The 24072-nt window shown below is 35.6% G+C and overlaps 3 protein-coding genes across 3 annotated transcripts; 1 reads left to right on the top strand and 2 right to left on the bottom strand.

Moving 5' to 3' along the window:
• Window positions 1-597: 597 nt before the first annotated feature.
• On the bottom strand, window positions 598-6969 carry LOC126773984 (tRNA (uracil-5-)-methyltransferase homolog A). Its single transcript, XM_050495257.1, has 11 exons — window positions 6702-6969; window positions 6474-6624; window positions 6156-6331; window positions 5491-5811; window positions 5073-5210; window positions 4339-4454; window positions 3940-4048; window positions 3658-3780; window positions 2219-2411; window positions 1370-1587; window positions 598-787 (listed from the first exon to the last, which is right to left on the bottom strand). Exons 1-11 carry the CDS (start codon window positions 6861-6863, stop codon window positions 641-643), a joined length of 1854 nt encoding a protein of 617 aa, XP_050351214.1. The 5' UTR covers window positions 6864-6969; the 3' UTR covers window positions 598-640.
• Window positions 6970-7433: 464 nt separating this feature from the next.
• On the bottom strand, window positions 7434-9528 carry LOC126773902 (aryl-hydrocarbon-interacting protein-like 1). Its single transcript, XM_050495155.1, has 6 exons — window positions 9301-9528; window positions 9046-9231; window positions 8773-8932; window positions 8510-8696; window positions 7930-8072; window positions 7434-7852 (listed from the first exon to the last, which is right to left on the bottom strand). The coding sequence occupies exons 1-6, from the start codon at window positions 9376-9378 to the stop codon at window positions 7632-7634; spliced, it is 975 nt and encodes a 324-aa protein (XP_050351112.1). The 5' UTR covers window positions 9379-9528; the 3' UTR covers window positions 7434-7631.
• Window positions 9529-9896: 368 nt separating this feature from the next.
• On the top strand, window positions 9897-23150 carry LOC126773917 (transcription elongation factor SPT6). The gene is made up of 24 exons (XM_050495178.1): window positions 9897-10047; window positions 10159-10249; window positions 10540-10739; window positions 11017-11136; window positions 11497-11654; window positions 12185-12318; window positions 13281-13396; window positions 13644-13816; window positions 14192-14345; window positions 15162-15304; window positions 16117-16251; window positions 16543-16694; window positions 16896-17017; window positions 17100-17284; window positions 17376-17541; window positions 18168-18310; window positions 18397-18491; window positions 18768-18945; window positions 19269-19455; window positions 19566-20498; window positions 20649-20896; window positions 20978-21182; window positions 21261-21357; window positions 21442-23150. The coding sequence occupies exons 1-24, from the start codon at window positions 10015-10017 to the stop codon at window positions 22413-22415; spliced, it is 5142 nt and encodes a 1713-aa protein (XP_050351135.1). The 5' UTR covers window positions 9897-10014; the 3' UTR covers window positions 22416-23150.
• Window positions 23151-24072: the final 922 nt, after the last annotated feature.

The raw sequence follows: 24072 nt of genomic DNA, 5'->3' as shown, positions 1-24072 counted from the left end.
TACCGCTGGTTTTTTAGTGGGTATTCCGATGTTCGGGGCGCACTCGGCGCCTTGGACACCGGCGAGTCCCACATACCCCCCACTGTTCCCGTGGGGGAAACGCGTAATGCGTTTTTCCAGCGTTAAAAAAAATGGTTGAGTAGGTACCACCCACTTATTATTTATTCTACCGCTAAACAATGTCACTTAGCGTGGTTGGTTTAAAGAGGCAGTGTAATTAAAGGCAAAAGACATAACATCTTAGTTCCCAAGATTAGTGGAACTTTGGCGATGTAAGGAACGGTTAATATTTCTAACAAGCCAATTTCTATTGGCGGTGGTGCCACTTACCATCAGGTGATCCATTTTCCAATTCGCCTACCTTTTATAAACTTTCTCAGGAAATGATATCTCACAAAAAAAACCATTTGTCACAGTAATATTAACTGATCGGTCGCTTATTGCATCATCAGCTATTACTGACCTGAGCATGAGCAGAGCATAAGCTAGAGCTTAGTATTATCATTATAAAAATCGTTCAGATGTCCGTAAGAAAGCTTATATTCTTACTACATTGAAATTTATGTAAATAAGGTCGACAATGTATTTAAAAATGTATCAAAATGTAAATCGTTTATTATTTATGTAAATAATAATCATGTCACATGTCATCATTTTTATTTACAATATCCCCTGGAGAAGCTTGCTCGTCGGTTGTCTTTTCACTTTTATTTATATCTGTTAGTGGAACACTTGCTTCGGTAGGCGTTTCACTTGCTTCGGTACTGCCTTTTGAGTTCGATGCACACTGCAATAAAAATAAAATTTATAAATTAATTTAAGGCTATTTAAAATCAATAAATTTATAGAAAAAAGAAAAATTTTAAAAATTAATTTGTTTATAAGTCTAATAATAAAAATGCTTTTCGGTTGACTGATAGATGGACCATCTATTATACAGAGCAGTTATCCTATGTATATACATTGTTGGAAGAAAAAAATAATGTCTAACATGGTTAATGTGCTTCTAACTGTGGGATATAATACATATATATGCATACTACAGGGCGTCCGAAATACTATTTACATTAATTTATAATTATGATTATTTATAAGTGAACATCTAAAAGTATTTTATTTTATTTGAATTAATCTCAACATTTTTCTTTCAAAATTAATATAAAGAAAGATAATATTCAGTGGCATTATTATAGTACAAGTGTAAGTCATATGTGTAACTAAAGCAGAGATCATTAATTAAAGTTAGAAAACATAAAACTATAAAATATTTTCACAAAGTGTTGGCAACTGGTGGACACGAGACACGGGCGGGTGCGATCGGGTAAGGTCGGGTACGGTCGGGTACGGTCGGGTTCTTTCGGGCACGCACCTCTCTTTGGAACAGTATGAGAAGCTCGACGTGCTTGGTGTGCGGGAACATGTCGACGGGCACGGCGCTGACGGGCACGAAGGGCGCGCCACGCAACGTCTTGGACGAAGGGCGTGTCAGGTCTACGAAGTTCTTGATGGCCGACGCCGGACTGCACGACATGTAGATCAGGCGTTTGACCTTCTCCGTGTTCCTGAGCTGAGTGACTGCTCGCATATCTGTCAAGATATCAACAGCAATGTAGTCTACATACGTCCCACTGTCGCATTAAGACAGGATGTCTTCTTTTTTTTAACTAAGCAGAGCTTTTACTATGGAAACCAGTCAACTGATATACTACATATACTACTTTTCTTTTGTAAATACATACTTATATATATATAATTACACCCAGACTCGACAGACATGTTTATGCACACAAATGTCTGTCCTGGGTGGGAATCGAACCCACAACCTTCGGCGTGAAAGGTGATGATAAGAGGCGCCGGATATGAGGAGGCGCCGGGGTAATATTAATTTGACTCATGATGTAATTTTAAACTTTGAAGCGACTTTAGATTTACTTTATATGTTTATGTTATTACTGTTTGTTTATTAATGCGATCAATTATTCCATATCTCCTTTTTTACTATTTAAAAAAAACGTGATAAATGATAAAAATATTTTTATACATAGTTCATGATCGTAATAGCGTGTAGTGTTGCTACTGTTTTGTTTAAATGTTAAATGAAAAATATGAATTCTGAGTAAAATTAACAGCCACTGTATTGAAAGAGTTTTTCACTTTTCAATAAATAAAATATAAACTCAGCTTTCTAAGATTATTAGTTTAGTATAAAGTTTCTTACGGAGGCCAGCTCTAGGAGGGTCCACAATAGCGATGATGTCATCTCCCGTAGCCCTCGCTAACACTGAGGGCAATATATCTTCAGCTTTCCCCGTGAAGAATTCGCAATTCTCTATATTGTTCAGCTCCGCGTTCGCCTTTGCGTCTTTCACGGCTTCTGCAACCAGTTCCAGGCCGAGAACTTTGTCGCAATGCTATAAAAATTTCAGTTTATTATTGTAATGTAATTTAGAACACACTAAAACAAACGAATTTTACAAACATATTGACACTTAGAACACTCATTTAAGCAATTATGTGGCATAACCGTTAGTCAGTTTTAATAAGGTATAAAATATATAATAAAATGAGATAAAAACTAAAAATATATTACAAACGGCAGTCGGAAAATATAAGTTTTAGTTCATAAAATAACAAAATAAATTTAAATATTCATGTTATTACGTCATACGGCTGTGTAAACTAAAGTCTCAAGTGGTCAGTGTATATAGGTTTTGTACTTTTACTATTTTAGTAATCAACGTTACATTTGTTTACACAGCCAACTGACGTCATGACCATAGAGCAATAAGGCTTCCACTGCGTCCAACGTAGAATAGAATAGAATATGCTTTATTGTACACCAAAAGAGTTACAGAACCATTTTAAACACAAAAAACGAACTACGTACGAAAACTATTTTGTACAAAAGGCGGTCTTATCGCTAAAACAGCGATCTCTTCCAGACAACCTTTGGGTGAAGGACATGAAATAAATAAATAAATAAAGCGGTAAGGTGTGCTAATCATCTCAATTTTTATTTTTAAATAAGTAAATAAATAAATATATATAACGTATTCATCAAATTACGCGAAATTTGAAAATGTGAAATTTAAATGCATTTTATAGCTAATCGATTGAATAAAAATGTTGTGTTTTTTTTAGAGGTTTAATAGCATTATAGAATCGAATTGAGACACTTTTCAAAAATGGGTGTAATACTCTATTATTTAAACATTTAATAATAATGTTTTAACAGGATTTTATTAAACATATAATTGTAAAACCATATATTACATAAAATACGAAATTAACACTAATCAACAAATAAATTAACATTGCTAGAAATTTATAAAACTTATTAAACGCAACAAAAGCTTTATGCACTTACCGGCTAAGTATCTATGACGGTACTTAAATAAGTTTCCCAACAGTGAGGGTAGCGTACTATACTCTCGGAGTGTGAGGGCCGTAGAGTACTGTATTCTCGGAAGCACCCTTTTTTTAACGCTGGAAAAACGCGTTACGCATTTCCCTCACGGGAACAGTGGGAGGGTACGTTGGGCTCGCCGGTGTTCAAGGCGCCGAGTGCGTCCCGAACATCGGAATACCCACTATCAAACCGGACTCCATTCTCGGAGCACCCTCCGGAAGGCCTCAAGGAATGTTCGTGTATTGTACCTGAGCGAAGCAGAGTCCGATGGTGCCGGTCCCGCAGCAGATGTCGAGCGCGGTGTCGCCGCGCCGCGCCGCGCTCAGCGCCGCAGCGAGCGCGTACAGCACGCCCGCACCCGCCGTGTTGATCTGAGTGCGCAGGCCGGACGTGACAAGATTTATCGAAGAAAACTTCCGTTTCCTTTATTTTATTGACAGATTCTTTTTTTTACTACTTTTTGATTTTCGCCATCTGAGGTGATGATTATTAATTATTTTCGACTATTAGTCAATTCCTTAGCTATTTACCTGAAAGAATGCCTCCGCAGATATTCTGAACTGCAGCCCCAGTATAGAATCTACGATGTGCGTTGATCCCATCAGATGAGTTGGCTTTGTTGCATCTTCACCCACTCTCCTATAATTAATGATTTGTTTATGTTAATTTATTAATAACACAAGTTAATCTAGATACACTGGATAGTTATTTCTGTTTAATAATATTAAATAAATTTTAAAATATGGTTAAAATCAAAAGGTATAATCGAAATGAAAAGTTTAAATTTAATGACTGAGCTGCATATTGGCATATGAGAGTTGAAATTAATTATATGAATTACTATCATGCGCAGATACCTACCCACTTTATATTGTAAATTCTGACAAATTTAATATGATAATAAAAACTTAATAATTAACATGACTAACCTTTTTTTTATAACCTCGAAATACAAAGATTTGACGCCACACGCGACTGCTTCCTCTGAACTAAAATGGGCCACAAGTTGCTTTGACAGTTCTTCCAATTCCTCCACTGTTAGATCCTTTAAAAAATACAGGTACATTGGTCACACCATTAAACAGGAAAATTACTTTTTTTCAAGGAGTGCTTCCTACTTATATTTATTATATTTGATATTGATTTAGTGGTATATACTATTACTTTAGCACTAAAGGCAAGTCTTTGCTTTGCTTTCTTGATGACACGAAGGAAGGTCGGTTCTATTTCATTCGGTATTTATATTTATTATTATTTTTTTAAATATTTACGTTCTAATTTGAATTTAAATATATTTATATATTATATGGCAACCCTATTTGTCTATGCTCAAAAGCTAAATATCAGGGATTTTCCCAAATAATGGATTATTGTTTTTTTTGTTCTCACGCAATATGTATTATTTATCTTTATAGTTTATAAATTGCTCATTTCATTGTCATAGACTTAAATAACTATGATATATAGTTACGCATGAAAAACAATAAAAAATCTTGTTAAACTTTATTAATTATAAACAAATGTAAAAACTATATTCAATGCTTACATATACACAGTAGGGAGCCAGAGCTTTACTTACTTAAATTAAAAATCACTTAATTCTGCTTCATAATAATTTAAAAGTTAACCCTCGGTGAAATATTAAGACAAAATTATTATTTACCTGTGGATGCATAGCTATGATAAGCATGAGCTCTCCAGAGTGTGATGATTCCCGAACAGTTAGGTATCTCCAGTAACCGGAAAAGTCGGCTGGTGAAAATGGTGCCATTGCTGACTTACGCACAAACTCTTGAAATAGCTGAAAATAATAATTCAATTAAATTGCTTAAATGTTTAATCTCTCTAAAATTTCTTATTTGGCTTCGATTTACAAATATTTGAATATATTATTACCTTTTTTTGAAATGTTAAGTTTTAAAAAAAAATCTTACATTGGGTGTTATTATAAAAGTAAACATTTACTTTAACAGACAAATCAAACAATATAAGATTATATATAACTGCCATTTCGAAATGAATACTCCGTCCCATTAATTAATAAAAATGATATAATTATGAATGTAAGAATATTTACTTACTAAAACAGCCTTTTTTGTTTTTTCAGATATATGAGTCAAGCTCATAATAGGAGCAACGCCGACAGTCCCAGTAACATAGCTACCGAGCCTAAACCCAACTGTGGGCTTTTGTGTTTCATCATCAATGCCCACAGTGAACTCACATTTATTTCTATAGCCTTCGGTGACTGGTGATTTCTCTATGGGTTTAAGCTCAAAACTAAGTCCGTTATGCAGTTTTCTATTTGACTCAATCAGACTTCGCCGTCCTTTATCAATTTTCCATACTTCATTATCAAATTTCATGAGTAGATTTTTAATTTCTTTCTCCTTGAGTTTAAGCTAAAATTTTTAATAAAAATTATAAATATTCGTAATAAGTTTAACTCAAGTTTTTAAAAAAAATATCAAATTAACATCTTATATAACCAATAACCTTTTATTTAATTATTATAAGAGTATAAACTGTCACCCCCCATTTAATTTTCTTAGGAGATGAACTCTGAAAAATCTTTTCTTAATGCTTTCTGTATATTCCATAAGAATCTCCTGTGCAAAGTTTAATCCTGTTAGACTCAGCATTTTAGGCGGTGCATGGTATGCCAGTCAGACATTTTAAAATTTTATTATGTACGTAATAATATGTATGTTGATAAATATTTTTAAATGTTTTATTCATAATCTACCTGATCTTCATAAGGAATATTCCAATAAGGTGTGACAGCATCTTTTAGTCTTTCTTCTTGGGACTTATGTTCATTCTCTTTTTTCTTTTTAATCAGTGAAGCATCTTCTTCTTGTTTTCTCTTTCTTACTAGTGGATCAGGAGCAGGTTTTGCTTCTTCCGCTATTAATGTCTTTCCTACAAAAAAAAGAAAGATTTTTATTTATATTAAAGACAATTACTTACAAAGTTTAATTTATTTTTACTATTCTATCTTTGTTTCATTAAAGAATAAATAGTTACCAAAAGTATGATACAATATAAATAAAAAATATTAAACCTTTCCATAAGTATCCGTTTAATACAGATATAGCTTTAGTGCGTTCTTCATTATTTTGGAAACATGCATACAGCCAATGACTGCCATTCTTAGGTCTTTTAATTTTGCTTGTATTCAAGCCTAATTTATGATTCATCAACTTTTTCAATTCCTAAAATAAACTACGATAATAAATATTTTTCAAACAAATTCTCATTAGCAAATTTAAAACAGTTTGTATAATCTTACTGCTATGCCATAAAATTTAGGCATTCCACGAAGTTCGATCTTAAACTTCTCTGAAGAGAAACCACCACGATCTAAATAAGCATATTCTTCGCTAATACTCGGTGTTTCCTTATTGTCGCTGTTTATTTTATTTTCAGTTACAGTTTCAGTAGTTTCTGACATAATAAATGGTTATATTAACTTTGTTCTTCAGATTTAAATTATCAAACTTTTTTATTTTTGTTTACTTTATCCACGTCTTAACCTTAATTTTTATACACAATTTTTAGGTTAATTGTCATATTGACATTAATTCAGTGCTAGCAACCGTTCAATAATTAATGTACAAATACCATAATATGAAAAAATGGTCAACGTACATTGTACGATTGCATTATAATATATATTATTATTATTTTCAGCCTTTTGCCGTCCACTGCTGGACGAAAGCCTCCCCCATAGAACGCCAACCATCCCGATCTTGGGCAGTCCGCATCCATCCCGTTATGAAGATTCGGGATGGATTATTAAATTATAAGTTGTTTTTAAAAATCAGAAAATATATTACCACGACTACTTAATCATGGAAATATATCGTTTAGTAATAAAATAGATATTTTGTTTATGATTGTTAAAAGATCGCTACAAAATTGTGAAAAAAAATTGAGTTATATAATTTATTTTTACTTTGTTTTGTAGACAGACTCAAGAATAAAAAAACTAATTTTTGTTCATAGTATTAGTTTAATAAACATAAAATATTTTATAATATTATAAATTAGGCTTTGTTACATAGGAAGATGATAAAATATGTTATTAACAGGTTAAGTATTATTATAATTAAATATTAGACAATTCTAAGCAATAATGTAATATATTATCTGACATGTTTGTATTGCCATTAAAATAAATATCTGAGTACACTTGGTAACAATTATTATTTAGATAGTGCTATAAAGCGGTATTCTCCTTATCAAATAACTTTTTTAAAGCATCCTTATCATTTTCACTTTTTTGTTTTCTTAAATTTTTGAGGTTTTCTAGCTCTTTATCAATAGTTGGGATCAGATCTGGATTCAAAGTTTTTAATCGTTTAAAATCTTTTTCAGCTGCTTCTGGATTCCAAGCTCCTACATTTGCTTTTGCTCTTCTATACAGTGCTTTTTCATTTACTAGAAATTAAACAAGTCGTATTAAAACCTTGTTTTAAAATAAAAACAATTATGTATTTTTTAACACAAAATGTTACCTGTATCATAATCTAAAACAGTATTGCAATGCTCTATGACAGCATAGTATTCACCCTTGACTAGTTTACATTGAGCAAAGTTAAGTAAGATTGGAAGTTTCACTTTATTTAGGTTGATCCATTCCTCATCGCATTTTCTTTCTCTATAAATAAAATTTGTTGATCAAAATTGCTGTTTTTGGACTTTCGACTCTATACATATCTTTTCTGAAGACAAATATTTGAGTAAATTTTTAATAACTTTTCATGACATTTTTGTTTTTAAATATAATTAATTCGATATGGATTAAACTTTATGGTTGTCTCCATATAATATAAACAAATATCTTGGTTATAACATAATAACTATAAAACAATAATGATTATAATAAAATTTCTTATAGTAAAATCCTTATATTATATTTTTAAAAGGAGCTAGTGTAATTTAAACACAATATAACATCTTAGTTCCCATGCAATTATTGATGATTATATTAAGATGTTTATGGTCAGTGGTGAGGTGGTGACTATTTACCATAGGGGTACCCATATGTCTGATTTCCTATGACAAATTTAATGTTAGTTTGTTAAATTATTTAACCTGATCATTAATTGTTCACAAATGGATATAGCCTGTCTGTAGGCATCTTCGGCTTCATCATACAACTTTTGTCCGTACAATTTATTTCCCTTTTCTTTAAGTTCTGGTACAAGTTGAAGCCTCTCTTCGCTACTGAGCTGCCAGAGCTCTTTCTCGTATTCATTTGATCTTTCAACTTTTAACACTTCTATAATAATAAATATAAAAAAAGTTGTAGAATGATTAAATAAAATTAAAACATAATTTTTAGTACTTATACATGCCTATTATAAATTCTAAGTCACATGGAGAGTTGATCAAATCATCCAAGTCTGGGTATCCAATTCCTTCAGTGTGCAGCGTCATAGTACATGTATGCTTTCTTCGCTGCTCTTGACCCAGTTCTCGAAGGGTTTTTGATACAAAAGGGTAACTGTATACTAACTGTTAATAAAACAAAAATAAGTTGATAACTTATTTTGTATGATATTATGTGTGCATGATTTTTTTGAAAGCCATAATATTTAATGGATAAGTTTATGAAGCATAATCAATACCTCCTTCTTCACTTGAAAACTCGCGACCTCGCCGACAGCCATCATTTTTACAATAGTTTCCCATACTTCAAGTTTAAATTTATGTCCAATTACCAGCACCATTGGTTCTTTTTGACCAATTTTTTTACTGTCATCGATAAGTGTTCTTTCCTTCCCTAATTTCCATGTTTGGAAATGAAAGTGTACCTGGATTAAGACAATTTTTATAAAAATATATCCTTGTGATTTGTGGCTTAATGTCAATTAATTGCTTACTTTACTTCCATCGGCAATAGGTACATATTTCTGTCCTGTGTAGATTGTATTTTTTACAATTGGGGCTGTATTAGTCATTGTGTGAAAATTTAGTACCTAAAAGTTTTTAACTTTTTTGTTGTACTGATAACAGTATTTTGTAATTTTTTTTATCAATTGACAATATGATTATTTGACATATTGACTTCGTCGATTTCTTTGTTTAAATTTTTCCTTTTTGAAAATCAAAGTACTCTACCATACAGCCGCAACATCCTATAAATTGTATATTATTTGGATTAGTTTACTTGTCTTGTATAGTTATACGATAAGCGTTTTATTTATTTTTAGGCTAAACCTAAATTAAATGTCATAATATAATTTTGGCTCCACAACAACCTTGTTCAAAAAGTGAGTCTATGGTCTACATTTTTTGAAATGAATAAATGCGTTTTTATTGAAATCATGTAAATTTTTATGATACTGAATCAGTGACTATTATTTATTAAAATATTTAATTTTATTTTCATGTCGTTTATTGTGTTGATATTTTTGCAGAAGAAACCTTAGAATATCTTATATGGCAATATAGAAAAAAAGGTCGTTGTTTATGACGCGACTTAGTGATTTCTAGTCGTAGGCTTTCTTTTCTCGTTTATATATTTTAGTAGTTACAAAACTCTTCTTTTTTAGTTATATACTTAAGGAAATTACAGAATTTAGTTATAAGTGAAAATGGCGGAATATTTGGAAGCAGGGGACAGCGAGGTTAGTATAATGAGAAACAATGCTTGTTTCGTCTTTGATTACGACTACACATTACTTTTATTAGTTAGTCAAAGAGTTTTCTAATGAATGAACTGCTTTTTATATCTTTAGATGGAATCTGAGGAAGATGAGAAACCAGCAGAGCGTAAAAAACCTAAACGTAAAGCTGCCGTACAAAGCGATGACGAAGAAGACGATGAGGGTTTGTGTATTATTATGATCTCTTCTCCTATATCACTCTTTAGTAAAGCACTTAGAAGCTCCATAAAATAATAGAGTTGTTACTTGCACATTATTTGACAATATTACATTTTCTTAAAACTATGCCAAGGTAAGTAGGACAATGTATGTCGTCGTGTTTTCTTGTTCAAAAGTGTCTTGTATCTATTGTCGTATTTTATAAATTGCACTTTAAGTATTAAATAATATATACCAAACAATACAGTAAACAACATTGTAGCTTATAAGCTATGCTTGTTTGACCTATTTTAGATGATGAAGAGCGCCTCCGTGAAGAATTAAAAGATTTGATTGACGATGCACCAATCGAGGAGTCTGGTAGTGACGGAGAGGACTCTGATGCTAGTGAAGGTCCAAAGAAAAGAAAAAAGAGTGATGATGAATTGGATGATCGATTGGAGGATGAAGATTATGATTTGATTGAAGAGAATTTAGGTGTTAAAGTTGCTAGAGTAAGTAGTTATTTGATTAAATATGTATTATTTCAAAAATATATCAAACAACCAATTTGAGTAAAAAGCTAGATAAAAAATTGAACACAAGTATGTACCTTTTTAATATTCTTACAATAAACAGCTAAAATTGATTTGAAACAATCTCTACCAAATCTAAGTAATTTATTCAACATAGAACCATTACACTTAGTGATTGATTGTCAAAGACAATATAATAGTCAAACAATAGATGAGTTAATTAAATAATATTTTTGTAATGAATATATTTTTCTAGAATAAATTTAAAAGATTAAGACGTCTGGAAGACGATGATAGTGACAATGAAGGAGCAGATGATCCAGACCTGGAGAGAGAAGTTATTGCTGAGAAGCTATTTGTTGGTGGTTCTGATGAGGTAAGAGAAAGTCAGGTCATTGAAAGTGGTAGGAGACAAACTACTGTGCCTTTTCTTATTAATTATTAGTACTTAAAAAACTATAATACACTGACAATAACATTACTATATATTATAAATATTCGGCTAAGCCTAAAAAGTTCGAATACAAGTATATATAAAATAAATGTTAAATGTTTTTTCCTTGTGTCGTCAATATTTTATTTTAATTTTAAACAATTTTACTTATTCTAATATTATAAATTAAGAACATTAAACAAATAAGATGTCACAAAATGTTGGTTCGTAAATAACATCAGGTTGAAATTTAAAACTAAGAAAAATAACTAAATAACAATATAAATTTTATGTTTGATATAGGAGGATGAAAATCGTTCAGAATCAGCTGCACCCAGAGAAGTAGAATATGATGATGACAACGAGGATTTAGAATCAGATGCTGATGATTTTATAGTAGACGATGATGGTAGACCAATAGCAGAAAGGAAGAAAAAACGAAAACCTATTTTTACTGATGCGTAAGTGATATGATATAAAAATTACCTTAGGCACACATAACATAATTTATAAACTTCTATTATCTAACTATTACTTGTTTATGATAGAAAAAAATATTTACAATTTATGTAGTTGTGGATTTTGTTGAATAAACATTGAGTAAATTAATTTTTTAGCCGAGATGGCCTAGTGGTTAGAACGCGTGAATCTTAACTGACGATCGTGGGTTCAAACCCGGGCAAGCACCACTGAATTTTCATGTGCTTAATTTGTGATTATAATTCATCTCGTGCTTGACGGTGAAGGAAAACATCGTGAGGAAACCTGCATGTGTCTAATTTCATTGAAATTATGCCACATGTGTATTCTACCAACCCGCATTGGAGCAGCGTGGTGGAATAAGCTCCAAACCTTCTCCTCAAAAGGGAGAGGAGGCCTTAGCCCAGCAGTGGGACATTAACAGGCTGTTACTGTACTGTTAAATTAATTTATTGAAACTTTTTTAACATAATATTTATTGTGATATTATATTAATAAATTTGATCAACAGTTCACTACAAGAAGGTCAAGATATATTCGGTGTTGATTTTGATTATGATGAGTTTGACAAATATGGTGAAGAAGATTATGAGGATGAGGAGGATGAGGACTTGGATGAATATATTGAGGATGAGGAAGAAGACGGTGAGATTTTTTTAATAGATATATATTTTTACTTCTTATCAAAATATTATATTTCATTAAATTAAATTCATAGTCATATTTAAATATAACTCTATTAATATATCAAGTAAATAAAAACTTAAATTATAATTAAAAATAAAACAAAGCAAAATACATCTTTTAAATTAGAATTTATCAGTATCAGTACATTCGAGATCAAAAAATAATATAGTTTATAATGATATAAATCTATTAATATATTTGTAAACTAATTTGAATTATAATACGAGCTTGCAATTTATAAGTCATTTTTATCGTACTTATAAGTAAAACGTCATATTCAAGTGTATGTAGTTAATTGCAATAAAACCATCTGGGCAATGTGATTAGGGGCCTAGCGTTAACTTTAATGACACTAATTGCAAATAATTAATCACTTTTGTAAGTCTTGCATAGGCAGTTTGTCTAAATTATTTACTTGTAAATAATGGCCCCAGGCTTATGTAAAAATATTTCGTAATAAATGTCTCTAAATTTTATGTGATTCTATTTGACGTAGTTGTACCAGGAAAGATCGGTACACTATGAAATATGAGTAGTATGTCGTAACTAATGGTGTAGATATATATGTATAAACTAATTAAGCAATAAAATATTAAGGTAGCACCATTTTGTTTCGATTAAAATAAATCATTAATCTACTTGCATAACTTATGATATAATTAAATCAATAATTATTAATATAATAATTCAATGATTGAAGTATAGTAAAGTTTTCTCAGAGAACTGCATGCCAAAGTATCTTTCAAATAGTTATAAAATTAATGTAATTAAAATTAAATTACTGTAACATAAAAATTACAAGTATATGTAAATTATGTGTTAAAAAGATTACCATTTTTAATTACTGTTTCACTTATTATTATATTTCAATGAAGGACAGATTAATATTGAAGATATATATTTTTTTTTATTTCCTCAAGGTGAAAGGAGAAGAACTAAAAAAGGCAAAGCAAAGAGACCTAGCAAGAAGTCTATATTTGAGATATATGAGCCGAGTGAGCTAAAGAGGAGTCACTTCACAGATTTGGATAATGAGGTATAATAAAAGATTAAACATGTGAAGTTATAATAAGAACTGACGCAGATTTTTTCCTAACTGAAATCCGGGATTCAAATTCCACTTTAGTTTGTAAAAAGTTATTGCATCTCACAAAAAATTCTCAGTAACAGCCTAGAAATTCTGTTATAATCTGTCAGCTGGACATTTTTTAACATAACAAATAAATGAGACATCTTCTTATTGAAGTAATTTCCAAATATATATGTATATAATTTTATTCTAGATACGTAAAACAGATGTACCCGAGCGAATGCAAATCCGAGAAGTACCCATCACACCTGTGGAGGAAGGTAGTACTGAATTAGAAGATGAAGCGGAGTGGATATACAAACAGGCCTTCTTAAAACCTCCAGTCTCAAAGGCAGATGCACAAGAGTCAAGAGAACGGTCTAGAAGGTTTGTGTACTCATATTGATAAGGGATTTTAAGCTAATGTTTTATAATTACTAGTTTGGTCCTTGACAAAACAACCAAAAGAAAAGTTATTATTGTTAATTTGCTCGAGCTTGCTCTAGATAATATAATATTTTAACTAAATTTATAAATAATCCATTATAATAACATGATGTTAGGTAAAATAGAGTAAAATTAAATTAATAAATAATAATAAATTACTGTTTTATATGCATTTTTGTGTGGTTAATAACAAATAAACATTGTCACATCATATTTCCAAATATATATTTTTTTCAATTCAATGTCATGTGCAATATAATATAGACTCATTAGTAATGAATGCTTTAATTCCAATATAATTCAACTTTTAAACAGAGGTTCCAGTACGGTAGTGAAGATCCGTCAAGCCTTGGACTTCATGAGGAATCAAACATTAGAAGTTCCGTTCATAGCTTTCTATCGTAAGGAATATGTTCAACCGGAACTTAGCATAAATGACCTTTGGAAGGTCTATAAATACGACGCCAAGGTAAAGCAAATATTGATTATATTTTTAAATATTAACATTATAATAATAATAATATCCTGGGACATTTTTTCAAACACGGCCATATGATCCCAAATTAAGCTTGTACAAAGCTTGTGCTATGGAAACCAGACAACTGATATACTACATATACTACTTTTCTTTTATAAATACATACTTATATATAGATAATTACACCCAGACTCAGGACAAACAGACATGTTCATGCACACAAATGTGTGTCCTGGGTGGGAATCGAACCAACAACCTTCGGCGTGAAAGGCAAGTATCTTCCAACCACGCCAACCGGCTCGTCAAACATTAATTATATATTGTAATGGGGTGATGTCAGATGGAGGATACTCTTTGAAAAAACAAAACTAATTGCTCTTACAAATGCGGTTTATTTTCCATCGTACGGGTGGTTACACTTAACAAATAGGCGAATGCACCTCTAAATACGGAGCCAGCAGACTATCCCACCAGGTGGAAGTAGCCGATAGCACTCGTATCTAGAAGCGAATATTATCTTAGAAAGCCTTCAAATAATGTCCCAGCAGGTGTGGAAGCACTATCTTGCAGCTATCAAGATCCCTATGACTCGATACAAATATTTAAACACACCGAGCACGTCATTATTCGTGAGCGAATCTTGCCAGCGCGTTTCAGCTTTGGTCGTGTATCGTAAAGCACCATCTAGTGATGAAAGGTTTAACTAAGTTTTATGGTTGGGTTTGAGATGGCGCTAGTTTCTTTGTTATAATATTTAAATTTAAAATTGATGTCTAGATTGTTAAACGTTTCATTTATTTGTTTCAGTGGTGTCAATTGAAACAGCGAAAGGAAAACTTACTTCGTCTAGTGGAGAACATGCGCGAGTTCCAGCTGGATAAAGTGATGGTTGATCCTGACGCTCCATTGCCAGACAACATGAGACTAATTAGGGATGAGGATATAGAAAGGTTTTTTAAAATTTTTACATTAATAATAATGTCCTCCAGACCGTTTTAGGCCAAAAACCCAATAACTTTTTATTGGCCCGACCTGGGAATTGAACCCAGGACCTCCGGGTCTGTGGCCTTACATTAAGTTACTAGACCAACGAGGCAGTTGTTATTCATTACATTATATTTCTCATTAAAAGAAACTGCTAAAAATATTTTGGTAATACTCTTATTGTAGGAATATAGTACTCAGAAACTTAGACTTCGTTCTAGTCTAGTGATGCCTCCGTTAGTCTAGTTGCTAGCTTAAAAGGCGGCAGACCCTGTGGTGTCAAGTTCAAATTTCGAACTGGTTCGAATCAGTAAATATGTTAAGTTTTTCTATCAAAGGGAGGCTAGTTGGTAGTTTTTATTCGGGCTGAATTATTTCCGGTCAGGGTGGATTATGAGTGTGGCAATAAAGCGTCCACACACTTATTTCCTCTGCAGATCGCTAGTCTTCCTTGAGAATAGCCGAGAAATTGGCCAGAACATCATCATTACAACTGCACTATAACTACTAATACATGAATCATTGTTCGATATATTGCACTCTGACTTAACTACTATTTAATATAGGGTTCACAATTAATAACTTGTATTTCAACTTGTATCTTTATTCTTCTCAATAACACAACATTAACATATGTTACTATTTACATTATATAGTAAATAGAAATGCTAAAGATAGCTGTTTAAATTTAAAATTGACACAATGTCATGAATTTTTATATTAAATATTGATATAAGCAAATTAGACAATCATCTTTTGCATGCAATGTTTGTTTTAGAATGAAGAATGTTCAAACCCCGGAGGAGCTTCGCGATGTCCACGCCCATTTCTTCCTATATTACTCTAATGATTTGCCTGAAATGCAAAAGTTGCAACGAACAAAGGAAAGGAAAAAAGAGCTGGAAGAAAAACAGTAAGGACTATTACATCTAATGTTTATTCTACTCAAAAGCGGATATTAAAACTAAAATTTGGATAAAGATCGAATAATTAACTCATTTGTCACACGATATATTGGAAATGTCAATTTATTTATAATATTATAATTGAAATAACTCAATAGAATCCTCAATATAATCTATGATAAGGAAAAAGTAAAGTAAAATAAGAAAGTTGATAATTATTTATGCTTATAAACATGCGGTCGATCGGTAGCTCCGTTCGTTGCACCACTGAGTACAAACATAAAGCGTGTCGGGCGCAGACGGCAGGCGCGCGAGGAGGCGGAGCGCGCGGGGGAGGACCCCGACGAGGCGGCGGCCGCCGTGCTCGCCGCGCAGCCCGACGGCGACGAGCCCGACGTCAAGTACGCCGTGCGCTCCGGGCCCTACGAGCTGTGCCGGAAGGCCGGCATCGGTCAGTAATATTATACACATTTTAAATCGTATCTGTCCTATTGAATTATTTTGTAACATTTTAAATAGAAATATTAATGTATTATTAACATATATTTTAAATTTATTAACCGCAAGTGTATTCCAAACTCCTCTTTCATGCACTGCACGAGTGAGTCATTGTCGCTATACCGTAATTTATCTTTACTACTACTGTCAACAGAGCCACTGGTGAAGAAGTTCGGCCTGAGTCCCGAGCAGTTCGCCGAGAACGTGCGCGACAACTACCAGCGTCACGAGGTGGAGCAGTCGCCCGTGCCGCCGCTGGAGGCCGCCGAGCCGCTGGTGAGTATACGGCCCATACGGTACCGGCCCGGCCCGCCCGCGGCCCGCCCGCGGCCAGCACTGACAGCGCGCGTGTCCGCAGACGCCGAAGGGCTGCTCGCCGACGGAGGTGCTGCGGCGCGCCGTGTACATGTGCGGCATGCAGCTGGCCCGCGAGCCGCAGCTGCGCGCCACGCTGCGCGACGCGCTGCGCGAGCGCGCCACCGTCAGCGTGCGCCCCACGCCGCGCGGCCTCAAGGAGATCGACGAGAGCCACGCCTGCTTCAGGTGCGTCGGGTGCCGTCCGCCGTCCGCCCACCTACGCTCTCGGGACTTTTGTGCATTCGTTCATTATGTGACGATAACATTTCTTCCTCAGCATGAAATATCTCAAGAGGAAGCCGGTGCGCGACCTGACGGGTGATCAGTTCCTGAAGCTCACGATTGCCGCCGAGGATAAGTTGCTAGAGATTAATATCAGTGAGCAGATAGAGGGGAACACCGGGCCCAGCTATTTAGAAGAATTGAAGCAATTGTACCAGAAGGTTGGTAAAGGTTTTATGGACACTCTTGTAAAATGTATATGTAATATATTCATATGTGTAAATAGAGCATGTACAAAGAAAGTTATGCTTTTGAGACAAGAAATTCTCAGTACTAACCCATAGTGAGATGTGGGCAATTTTATATTCCCGTGTCTCAAAAAGCACATAAGTCGTTAGTTTTGTGCCTGATCTGTCTCCGGTTGTGTCGGGTTGCCGTCCCATTGGCCTAAAAATAAGCGAGTAAAGTTTTTATAAGATTTTTGCTTTTTAAATTTGAAATAAAATTTATTAGTGCACATTTGGCGTATTTGACTTGTTCGGTTAATGACATTATTGAGGACCACAGAAACATGGTCGTAACATACTAGTGTCTCTGCGTTGTCTATTGAAAGCACATCAAAAATGTTAAAAAATTGATGTACTATATAATTTGATGATATGTGCCACTTGTTGCGATTAAAACCCATGAGACAAACATTAAGTATTCTGCTCTGTTCATCCGGTGAACGATAATGCATATAATAAAAACAAAACACAGCTTTATATTGTAATTTAATAGATAATATTATTATTATTAATTGATACTCATTAAAAGGAAAAGTATAAATGTAATTCCTTTATGTCAGGATGAATTCGCAGCAACAGTTCAAGCTTGGAACGAGCTGAGAGCAGAAGCAGTCACACTCGCTCTCACTAAGATAGTAATGCCAGAGCTTAGACGAGAATTACATGCTGTGCTTTTGCAAGAATCTAAAGAATATGTACTCAAGTGAGTAGAAATGGTTTAATCAATTGATATAAATACAATATACGTTTGTGGCTTAAGATTTACGACTAATTATATCATCAATGCAGGTGTTGCCGTCGAAAACTGTACGATTGGTTGAAGGTCGCCCCTTACGAGTCCAGAGTTTCCGATGATGATGATGAAGAATGGGATGCTTCTAATGGTATATAAAAAAATATATTAATGGCAGTTTAAAATATTCATATAACATTTTTATTACAATTTACAAGTAAAATAAGCTCGGGCTAATCTGTGAGGTTCAGAAAAAAAAAAATATATATATATATATTACTTGACCATGGATGGATATTTTTGAATATTGACAAAACAAAGGAAAATATACAAATGGGGCATTTGTTGATTATGATCGATCGCCTGTCCCCACATAACGGCCGCATAACATGTCGGTATGAGGTGTGAGTTGAATGGTGTGGTGCAGGGCTGCGCGTGATGTCGCTGGCGTACGTGCCGGACCGTGCGCACTGTGCGTTCGCGTGCGTGGTGTCGGCGGGCGAGGTGGCGGACCACCTGCGCCTGCCGCACCTGCTGCTGCGCCGCAACGCCTGGGACGCGCTCGAGCGCCGCAACAAGGAGGCCGACATGACCGCGCTGCGACGGTCAGTTGCACCCCTACCCATACCAGTACGGTCTATGGCCGATTTATTCATTTCGGAATTTAATTATGTGTATATGGCAGTCAAAAATGTAGGTAATAATAAATATAATATCAGATACGGGGTCCATAAAATATTTGCACAAAATATTAGCTTCCACAGGGTGTTAACACCCTATGAAAGCTAATCACCTAACAAGCTAACCACGATTAAGAATAATCATTATAAAATCATCGTACCATGTTGATGACTCTGTATGCATGTGATTGACTGTTCTCTTTCTATTATGTGTTTGACTAGAAGTATATATTATGTATATTTTGCAGATTTATTCTTCGGAAGAAACCCCACGTTATAGTAATAGGCGGTGAGTCTCGCGACGCTCTCAACATTAAAGCCGATGTAACAGAATGCGTGCAGCAGCTAGTGGAAGACGAGCAGTTCCCTCGCATTCCAGTAGAAATAGCAGACAACACCATCAGCAAAATATATAGCAACAGTATCAAAGGACGAGTGAGTCGATAGAAAAACCATTAACAATATTATTTATAGAAATAAATTGTTATTACAAACACACTATTTCATATTCTATATTTTATTATATAATATACCTTGTGTTTCAGAATGACTTCAGGGAATATCCGGACACATTAAGGCAGGCGATATGCCAAGCTCGTCTATTACAAGATCCCCTCATGGAAATATCACAACTATGTGGGCCGGACGAAGAAATCTTATGTCTACGATATCACCCGCTGCAGGATCACATAACGAAAGAGGACTTACTCGAAGGAATCGAATTGGAATTCGTAAACCGTGTGAATGAAGTTGGTGTAGACGTTAATGAAGCGGTTTTAACAGGGAGAGGAACGGAGCTATTACAATTCGTATGTGGTTTAGGTCCAAGAAAGGCTCAAGCTTTAATTAAATTATTCAAACAAACTAATCAGAAGTTAGAAAATAGAACGCAACTCGTGACAGTATGTCACATGGGTCCAAAGGTCTTTATCAACTGTTCTGGTTTCATTAAAATCGACACGAACAGTCTGGGTGATAGTACAGAGGCGTATATAGAAGTTTTGGACGGGTCTCGTGTTCATCCGGAAACTTACGAATGGGCGAGGAAAATGGCCGTTGATGCTCTGGAATACGAAGATGAAGACGCTAATCCTGCAGGTGCTTTAGAAGAAATCCTCGAGGCACCAGAAAGACTAAAAGACTTGGACCTTGATGCATTCGCAGAAGAATTAGAGAGACAAGGTTTCGGTAACAAGAGCATAACGTTATACGACATACGAGCGGAACTAAACTCTAGGTACAAGGATCTAAGGGTATCTTATCGTTCGGCAACCGCTGAAGAAATGTTTGATATGCTTACCAAAGAGTCTCCTGAAACATTGTACGTAGGAAAATTAGTATTAGCAACGGTAATTGGCATCACGCACAGGAAACCCCAAAGAGAAATGTTAGACCAAGCGAATCCGGTGAGAAACGATGAGACTGGTCTGTGGGAGTGTCCCTTCTGCCACAAAAATGATTTTCCTGAGCTTTCAGAGGTAAATATAAATTATATAATATTGTTTTCTAAAAACATTGTTAATTATGTCAAGAATTTATATAAAAAAAAAAGAATTTGGCACATACTTGATGAGATTTCTTGATCTTTGTAATAATTATACTTTCTGAAAGTTGTTGTAAATTTCAAGGTGTGGAATCATTTCGACGCGGGCGCATGTCCCGGACAAGCGACAGGAGTGAGAATTCGTCTCGACAACGGTCTCTCAGGATATATTCACATAAAAAACCTGTCAGATCGACACGTAACAGATCCTACGGAACGGGTGCGGATAGGGCAGACCATACACTGTCGGATATTAAAGATAGATGTTGAAAGATTTTCGGTTGATTGTTCTTCAAAATCATCAGATTTATTAGATAAAAACAATGAATGGAGGTAAGAATGTTATCTTTATATTTTATTAAATTAACTGTACTATAACAGTGTGAATAGTTGTAATCAGTTATTTCATTTTAGACCATCGAAAGATCCATATTACGATCAAGAGTCCGAAGAAAAAGATGTCCGCAAGGACACCGAGGCCAAACAAACGAAGGAGCGCTTGCAATACGTGAAGCGAGTGATTGTTCACCCCGCCTTCCACAATATCAGCTTCGCGGAGGCAGAAAAACTCATGGAGAATATGGCGCAAGGAGAAGTCATCGTCAGACCTAGTAGTAAGGTAGGGGTGTTTTACTCTATTGTTAAGTAGCAGTAGTTAGTAACCAAATGGCGTTAACAAAAAACCTCGATATTGCAGGGCTCTGATCACCTCACTGTGACATGGAAGGTGGCAGATGGTATATGTCAGCATATCGATGTGCGAGAAGAAGGCAAAGAAAATGCTTTCTCTCTAGGTTTGTACTGAGTTTTTTTTAAATGTTTTCCTTGTTTTCTGTTGCACATTACGTTATTGTATTTATTTATCCTTTCTATTACAGGTCGGAGTCTGTGGATACAAGGGTCGGAATTCGAAGATTTGGATGAAATCATCGCCCGATATGTCACCCCAATGGCGAGCCACGCGCGAGACCTTATATCCTACAAGTACTACAAGCCGCTGGGTGGCATGAGGGACAAAGCCGAGGAGATCCTCAAGGAGGAGAAGGCCAAAAATGCGAACAAGATTCACTACGTCATATCCGCCGCGAAAAACCACCCCGGCAGGTTTCTCCTGTCCTACCTGCCGAGGGCGAGGTGCACGCACGAGTACGTGTCGGTGACGCCGGACGGGTACAAGTTCAGGCAGCGGATGTTCGACTCGCTCGGCGGCCTGCTCAAGTGGTTCAAGGAGCACTTCCGGGACCCGCCGCCGTCGGGCACGCCCACGGCGCGCACGCCGGCGCTGCGCACGCCGCACGGCGGGCTGCCGTCCGCGCTGTACCACACGCCCGCGCCGCACACGCCCGCCTTCCACACGCCGGCGCACACGCCCGGCCCCGCCTACGTCAACACGCCCTACACGCCCTCCGCGCAGACCCCCTACATGACGCCCTTCGCCACCACGCCGCGCCAGCCCGACTTCCTGGCGCCGACCGTCCCGCGCCACAAGCAGGTGCAGCTGCCGGTGTACACGGAGCCGTCCGACTGGCAGAAGGCGGCCGAGGACTGGGTGCGGCACCGCTCCGTGCGCGACACGCCCGCCACGCCGCGCAGCAGCGAGGGCATGTCCACGCCGCGCGAGTCCAGCCGCACGCCGCGGATGGACTCGCGCTCCACGCCGCGCCACGACCTGCGGGGCACGCCGCGCCACGACCTGCGCTCCACGCCGCGGCACGACGGGCGCGGCACGCCGCACGGCCACGGCTCGGGCCGCTCGTCGCGCGCGCACTCGGTGCGCTCCACGCCGCACACCAACACGTCGCCGCGCTCCATGTCGCTCGGCGACGCCACGCCGCTGTACGACGAGAACTAGGCCGCGCTCGGTGCTGCACACGTTTTGTATTCGTAGGGCCCGGTTGCCTCTCAGTGCTCGTCGCGGGGCGTTCGCGGGACGTTCGCGGAAGCTTGTCGGCTAGTGTGTCGTATTCACGCGGAATTAAATATTATTCGTCTTATATTAGACATATCTATGCTCTTCACTTTTGCTATTTTTCTTGTATCTTGTGTATTTCTGTGACGGAGCTCCGATTGCAGTGTTTAGAAGTATTATAAAATAGCTAAATGAATTGAAAACAGAGGCCTCGGAATGAGTAGATAGCAAAGGTATATAATAGTCGAAGGTATTGATTTCTCTCTAAATATAATAAATCGAGATTGTAGTCAATGATGTTTTGCCATCGGATGCACTTTTTTATAATTTAAGGCGTTTTAATAATATCGTTAGTTACGCCGATTTTGTCCATTGTATACAATTATGAAACTTATGACTATTTATTATTTTAAATTGAAAAATTAGGCAATAATAATAATTGTAACTCTATATTTTTTTAATATACCAAGTAGTTGGTAGCATTTAAAAATGTAATCCTTCCAAATATGTCAAGTGTCAGACGATGCCTCCGTATGGTTCAGTGATGTAACTACGGCTTAAAACTAAACCGGAAAAAAACAATAGAAATGCCTTATAGATGGTTAGTGACGTATAACAGACACACGATGTATTCTGCCATTAACTTGCGGAAAAATTAATAAAGGTTATGAGAAACTATTTTTGTTTTTTATTTTTTTTAAACAAGCAAAGTCCTCTAAATTACAACAGCTTTTGTTTTTAATAAAACGCAATTGGGTTTGTTGCGTTTTGTTCTACCCATAGTTGGAACATGCCATAATGAGTACTTAATTCCAGTCATTTTGCTCTAAACAGGACGTATGTGGTTAAAGCAAGGACTACTTCTTAAAAACCCCTGGTCATAAGTTAAATAAAATTCGGTATACGAAAAATATGTTTCACTTAAACCTCTAATACGACATATGGCTGGGCAGCCCTTTGTAATTTATATATTTAATCTGTGCTAAGGTGCTCGTATAATGGAAAATAAGCATTTTGGCTTGAATAGTGTCAGCATGTCTGTGGGTGTGTGCGCGTGTAACATGAGTGAATATAAAAAAGTAATGAATATTTAAATATTTATTTAATTATATTTGAAGAATTTCAGTTTTAAACAATTTTTGAGTCTCTTTAATTCCAAAAACTTCGTTTTTCCAAGTCCTTACCCACAAAAAAGTGCAGTAGAATAAAATCATATACATTTTTTTTAAATTAAAATTGGTAGATTGGATATGGGGCGTTTTTTATAAGATGAGAAGACGGACGTGCAAATGGGGCATATGATGGTAAATGGTCACTGTCTCTCATAGACATGTCAATAAGATAGGTATAATTACATCGGCAATTCGTTATCAACCTCGAGAAGACAACAATAATATTATTGGCGGTAGTAGGTCTAATGGTACATATACTGTACGGTAATAATACATGATGAGTAGGGGGTACCATTGTCTGTCAATCTGTAATCGCAGCGTGCGACTGCGTTAAACTCAGTAATATACTAACAAAAGCCGGAAAACTGGACATGTGAACATTTGGCAGACAAAAATTTATGTACCCGGACACCTTGCAACCAAATCTA

The sequence above is a fragment of the Nymphalis io genome, chromosome 15, assembly GCF_905147045.1.
Source record: "Nymphalis io chromosome 15, ilAglIoxx1.1, whole genome shotgun sequence".
Lineage (NCBI taxonomy): Eukaryota > Metazoa > Arthropoda > Insecta > Lepidoptera > Nymphalidae > Nymphalis > Nymphalis io.
This window is presented reverse-complemented; position numbering and strand designations above follow the sequence as displayed.

What these genes read in the sequence shown, in the direction of transcription:
- LOC126773902 (XM_050495155.1), bottom strand. Translation starts at nt 9,378, where the DNA reads ATGACTAATACAGCCCCAATTGTAAAAAATACAATCTACACAGGACAG. An exon ending in CTATTGCCGATGGAAGTAAA is followed by an intron (nt 9,232 to 9,300) that starts GTAAGCAATTAA and finishes GTCTTAATCCAG; the next exon opens with GTACACTTTCATTTCCAAAC. An exon ending in TGTTTTAGATTATGATACAG is followed by an intron (nt 7,853 to 7,929) that starts GTAACATTTTGT and finishes TTTAATTTCTAG; the next exon opens with TAAATGAAAAAGCACTGTAT.
- LOC126773984 (XM_050495257.1), bottom strand. Translation starts at nt 6,863, where the DNA reads ATGTCAGAAACTACTGAAACTGTAACTGAAAATAAAATAAACAGCGAC. An exon ending in CTAAATTTTATGGCATAGCA is followed by an intron (nt 6,625 to 6,701) that starts GTAAGATTATAC and finishes AGTTTATTTTAG; the next exon opens with GAATTGAAAAAGTTGATGAA. An exon ending in TCATACTGTTCCAAAGAGAG is followed by an intron (nt 788 to 1,369) that starts GTGCGTGCCCGA and finishes TTTTTATTGCAG; the next exon opens with TGTGCATCGAACTCAAAAGG.
- LOC126773917 (XM_050495178.1), top strand. Translation starts at nt 10,015, where the DNA reads ATGGCGGAATATTTGGAAGCAGGGGACAGCGAG. An exon ending in TCTATAAATACGACGCCAAG is followed by an intron (nt 14,346 to 15,161) that starts GTAAAGCAAATA and finishes TATTTGTTTCAG; the next exon opens with TGGTGTCAATTGAAACAGCG. An exon ending in AAAGAGCTGGAAGAAAAACA is followed by an intron (nt 16,252 to 16,542) that starts GTAAGGACTATT and finishes TGTCGGGCGCAG; the next exon opens with ACGGCAGGCGCGCGAGGAGG.